The 5779-nt window shown below is 50.2% G+C and overlaps 1 protein-coding gene across 1 annotated transcript in view; it reads right to left on the reverse strand.

Annotated features, from left to right (window-relative positions):
• Nucleotides 1–5779, reverse strand: part of cicb (capicua transcriptional repressor b) — a 38978-nt gene that overhangs the window by 24571 nt on the left and 8628 nt on the right. Inside the window, 1 exon segment of the mRNA XM_025061344.1 lies at nt 3815–5697. Within this exon segment, the coding sequence (XP_024917112.1) occupies nt 3815–5697 (1883 nt within the window).

Here is a 5779-nt window from a genome sequence, read left to right on the forward strand (position 1 = left end):
CAGAACTGACCCGCTGCCTGAGTCTCACTGGGTCTAAACTCACTGTCAGTGGACGGTCTGTGTAGGTGGTCAGCAGTTCTCACTGGAGGTAGAGCTGCTTCTTCATCTTCTTCTTCTTCTTCTTCATCTTCATCTTCTTCATCTTCTTCATCTTCTTCATCTTCTTCATCTTCACACGTCTGTCAATGATTCCCGCCAAATAAAAATGCTACATCATCAATCAATAAACTTTTCCTCCCCCTCTGGACCCCCCCTCCTCCTCCTCCTCCTGTGTCTGTGTCTGTGTCAGTTCAGTGAAGGAGGAACACCGTCCTCGCTCTCTTGTCCCGTCTCCATCGTCCCCTAACCCCCCTCTACGTCTCTACCTCCCACAACACACCATTTGCTCTGTCCAATTATAACTTCATCCACTGTTCCGTTGCAGTTACCATGGCAACAGCTATGTTGGGCCCAGGTTTCCACATGTAGCCGGAGCAGCACTGACCACCGACGTCCAGTGAACGTCACATTTTAACAACGTTTACAGTGAAGTGCACCTCCCACTCAGAGCGGCCGAAACAATATGATTTAAAAATAAAAATGATGAAAATGATTTCCATTCAATCATTTCAAAAACTCCATAAAAGGACAACTTTACTACAGAGTTATTGGACAAATAAAGACAGCTCTGATTGGCTGCATCATTCACGGACAGGAACTGAACGCCACTTCATCTCCTCTGATGACGTAGGCAGACTCCACTCTCCCACAGCAACAGTGAACAACAACTATCACACACTGGCACACATTAGTGTGTGTTGGTTAGGTGGGGGGGAGGCGGGGGGGGGGGGGGGGGGGGGGAGAGGGAGAGAGCCAAGTCATTCTACCCACTGTGAGGAAACGTGTAATGTGCAACTTTGTCCATTTGGGGGCAGTATTAGTCTGCAGATAAATGGCTTTCAGAAAGGCAGCCGATAAGCCAGTGCAAAGTAAGAGATGACAGGAAAAGTGGAGGAGGTGAGGGAGGTGAGGGGGGTGAGGGGGGTGAGGGAGGTGAGGGAGAGACAAGAAATTCATGATGTTAAAGACAGATTCATTCCAACCGATGGAATGTGTGAAAGACATGAAACGGTTTGACCTTGAAAGATGAATGAAGAGCAGTGACTCAGAGAGGAGGAAGAGGAGGAGGAGGAGGAGGAGGAGGCTGGACGCTGCTCCAAACTTCACATACGTGCAGTCAAAGTCTCTGGAGCCTCCAACATCTCCCTGCTCCCAGTGCATCGGAGCATCTGACAATCCTCTCTGGCGCGCGGCGGCCAATCAGAGAGGAGATAATTGTGGCACGTGACTTGCGTGGTTAGTCTTAAAGGCTGCGCTCGTGCTTTGGTGCCACTTTAGAAGGCGGTGTGATCCAGATGTGGTTGTTGCCATGGCCTGGGAGGATGCAGTGCTTTAAGCGTTACGTAAAACAAGGAAGGGAGGGAGCGGGGATGTTATTCCCGGGTATCCGTATCCGGGTAGACCAGGATGGAGAGAGGAGGAGAAGAAAAGCCACCGCAGTGCGATAGTTCAAAGGGTTAAAACAAATCCATGCAAGTGTTCTGGAAGAATAATTCTCATGTGAGAAAAAGGGAATCAAATTAACACTGGTACCGATGACAGGTACCGATGAGTGTGTGTCACAGTCACACAGCCAAGTTCAGGCTGTGTTTGTAAGTTAGAGACACAGATCAGACGACAGAGTCAGACCTGGTGTCGTTCCAGGTTCTGTGGATCTCTGAGAACTGACACCTGCTCCTTCAACATCAGTGGACCAGTGGAGACACCAGGACTGGAGCCTTAAGACAAACGCTCTTTTAATGGAACCAGAACTTTAGGTTAGGTCCAGAGTGACAGGTCCAGGATGTGACACACACACACACACACACACACACTCTTTACCGTACGTAGCAGACCAGTGACTACACCTGTTCTCATGTCTGGACTGAAGCGGTCTGATCTGTGTGTCCAGACTTGGACTTCAGGAGGACAGAGGACGAAACACATCAGACAGAAACGGAAAAAAATGACAGGAAATGACCTGATAAAACAGGAAACTAGGAAAAGAATTTTTTTCCTGCAAAAATAAAATTATTATGATCAAATTACATTTTTTCAGAGTAAATGATCTTTTTGTAATAAATTATTTTGGTACAATAAATTTAAGGTCAATTTAATTATTTATATTTTCTTTTTGTTTAGATTTAAAAAAATACTAAAGACTAAAAATAAGATATTTATGAAGTGTCTGAACGAACACACACACACACACACGCAGGACCGTGGTGTTTCCTTTTTTTATCTGGTGTTTCACACACACACTCCTACAGCGACGTGCAGAACGTACACACACTTTCTATCTGCTCAGAAAAAAAAAACACCCACATGATCTCAGCTCCAGTGGACACACACACACACACACACACACACACCTGGTTCATTCAGCCTCCACTGTTGTCCAACTCCCATCTGTTTATATTACCACCCGTGTGTGTGTGTGTGAAGCTGATAATGAAGCCGTGGGTCAGTGTGGACCTGGTCAACACAGTGACCTCTGTTCTGGACCAAACATCAACTGGATCAGAACCAGAGTCAGAGGTTTATACACTGACTCAGTTCAACATCAGAACTGATGATGATGATGATGATGATGATGATGATGATGATGAAGATGATGAACTGAGTCAGTGTGTAAACCTCTGACTCTTTAAACACGTATCAAGTCTTTGATTCCAATATTTCAAAATTCCCTTTTTCCTTTAATCTCACACACACACACACACACAATCACACACACACACACACACACACACACACACACACTTGACAAATTGTTGCTTTGATATGTTTCTATAATAATAATAATAATAATAATAATAATAATAATAATAATAATAATAATAGTTGTGGTCAAACGCTCCGTGTCCCTGGGACGTGGGAGTGTCTCTCTCTCTCTCTCTGTCTCTCTCTCTCTCTCTCTCTCTCTCTCTCCCAGCGTGGCTGAACGCTGTCGACTAACGTGATGTGTTTGATGGTCAGTAGACGCAGGAGTGAAGCTGCTGACGGTGCTGTGTGTGTGCGCGGCTTATGTGGGTCATGTGACACCGAGCGGAGAAGGAGAAGGAGAAGTGAGAAGTGTGGACGCCTGATTAGAGCAGACCATATGGGCCGACAGCATGTAGGCTGCATTCAGTGGGCAGCCAAACACACAGGCTGTGACTGGGTCACGTGGTCCAAACCGTGGTCCAAACTGTGGTCCAAACCGTGGTCCACCTGGACACTGTTGTCACACAGACAAATGTGAACATGGATTTGAGAAGGAGTTACTGCCTGGACTAATTTGATTATTAGAAATAAAACCTCAACTGTTCTGATTTGTTGTTGATTAACGCTGGTCCGTTGTGTGGCCCACATACCAGATATTTAACCACATCATCTTAATAAAACTGTAGTGAAGTGTTGGTCAGTGAACATGAATGACATGAAGACAGAGGGGGCAGGGGGGGGGGTCAGGTCACACATATATACATAAATATATATATAAATAAATATATGTAAATAAAGGGAAACTGATGATGAATGATAATCTAAAAGCAACATTACACAAATATACGGTATAGTTCTGTAACAGTTTCTTAATGTCAAAAACTTTAAGGGTGAAACTTTTTCAAAAATAATTTATTTTTTTAATAATTAATTTAACTCTTCAGTAAATGTAATTTACTTTAATTTTCGATCATTCAAACCAGGAATCCTGCTACTGAAATACACCTAGTTGAACATAACGTGAACTCACCGGTGCCTGGACGTCCCATGATGATGTCCTTTCGTGGGACTGGGTGGAGACTCTCTGTTGGAAGAATCAAGGGCAGCAGGGCAGTTGGAGACGGGTGACAGGGCACCGGCTGTTGGACCTCACCCCCGAACGCTGTCCCTCTGGTGTCCCCTCGACCGGCGCAGATGTTGGTGCTGCTCGGAGGAGCAGCCGTAGAGATTGTGCTGACGGCGACTGACAGTGCCTGAAGGGGTGTGACGGAGGGGTCAGAGGTCGGGAGGGAGGTAGCTGACGGGGACACGAGCACCAGAGTCTGGGCGGCGCTCCGTAAAAAGATGGTGCCATTGGGTACGGTGGCTGCAGCGGCGTTAATGGGGACGGGAACCTGCAGTCCAGGAATGGGCTGCGGGGTGACGGGAGCTGGAGCCGTGTCTTTGGGTGTGGTGTTCTCTGTAGCTCCCTCCAGGAGACATTCTCGCCCCCTCCCTACGGGACATTCGGTGAATTTAGCCAGTGGGACTTCAGGGTTCCTCACGATGACAGGAGAGTCACGTAAGGTCTGCTGAGAAACAGGGACCACGCGACGAGGCCCTGCATCAGAACCGAGGGGAGAGGGGGGAGTCGCAGACACCAGGAGAGGTGGAGGGGAGACGGCCGCGGAGGACGGGGTGGTCACCCCTCTTGGTCGGGAGAAGGTGGACGTGTGCGTGTGAGGGTGCGAGGCTGGCGTCTGGGGGGACAACACCCTGAAAGAGTTCAGGTCCCCCTGCTCCAGCTCCGTCTTTACTCCGTGTGAGTAATCGTGATGGTGCGAGGAAACGGGTGGAGCAGCGTCTGGCTTTCGTTTGCTGGGGCTCATGGGAACTGTAAACGTCAGGTTGCTGCTGAAGGAGGGCTGGATGCCCGAAGCGTGTTTCTCCTTCTCCGCTCCTCCGACCTTAGCGCCCCCCCCCCCTGTACCACTGGACTGCCTGTGCCTCCGGTGCTGGAGAACCGGGGAGAAGTTGGCCGGCCTGAAGCCAAACAGTGGGGAAGGTGAGGGAGAGGGGGCTGGAGAGAAGGGAGACTGGTTGGAGGTGGGGGAGAAGGAGGGGGTGCCGGAGCGGGAGCTCCCCAGCGACACCAGCATGGTGGCTGCCTCGCACTCGTCGAAGTCGAATCGTGAAGACAGGTCGTGGGGCAGGACCAGACGGGGTCTGGAGTCTCCTCTGCTGCTGGTTTCGCTGCTCTCTCTCGACGTTTCGTCCCACTCAAACTCACTGCTCGCTCTCCCGCGCAGGTCAGACGGGGTAACTATCCCTGAGCTGCTGCCCCCACCCCCCCGCTCGCCCCCGGCTGCCTCCATCTCTTTGGTCCTCATGGATAAGTGTCTGGAGCAGTAGCCTCTCCGCTGAGACTCCTTCATACAGCCCTCCCTGGAACACAGTCTCCTCCACTGTTTACCATTGAACTTCTTACGTATACCGTTGGGGGTGCACACCACGTCGCCCTTCTTGTATTTCTGCTGAGCCAATGACAGTGGAGTCCTTGAGCGAGAGGAGGCAGAGGAAGAACCCCCACCAGACGTGGGAGTTGGGTTTTGGGTGGGAGTGGTCTTGGATGGAGGTAGGTTGGGGGGGGTGCTGGTCATTTCAGGACCTGGGGCTGCAGGGGAGGGAGGTGGGTGAGGGGCGGCTGAAGCAGAGAGGTGCGGTGGTCCCACACCGTGGAGCACAGAGAGACCTGGGGTGGAGGGGGGGTGAACCGTGGACTTGGGGACGATGTGTCTCTGCTGGGAGCTAAGGGTGTTTGACTTGGGATTGGCTGTGTTGAAACGAGAAACCTCCATGTCGTCCTCTGGAGTGGACGGCTGTTTCTGTCTCTGTCTCTGTCTCTGTCTGTCCAGGAAGTCATCAACGCTGATGGTGACTGCGTTAGGAGTCAGTGTGGAGGAGTAGGGGGGGGGGGGGGGGTGTTCATAGGACAGCACACAACAGTGGGCCAACC

This window comes from Cynoglossus semilaevis, chromosome 13 (assembly GCF_000523025.1).
Source record: "Cynoglossus semilaevis isolate Cse_v1.0 chromosome 13, Cse_v1.0, whole genome shotgun sequence".
NCBI classification, from domain to species: domain Eukaryota; kingdom Metazoa; phylum Chordata; class Actinopteri; order Pleuronectiformes; family Cynoglossidae; genus Cynoglossus; species Cynoglossus semilaevis.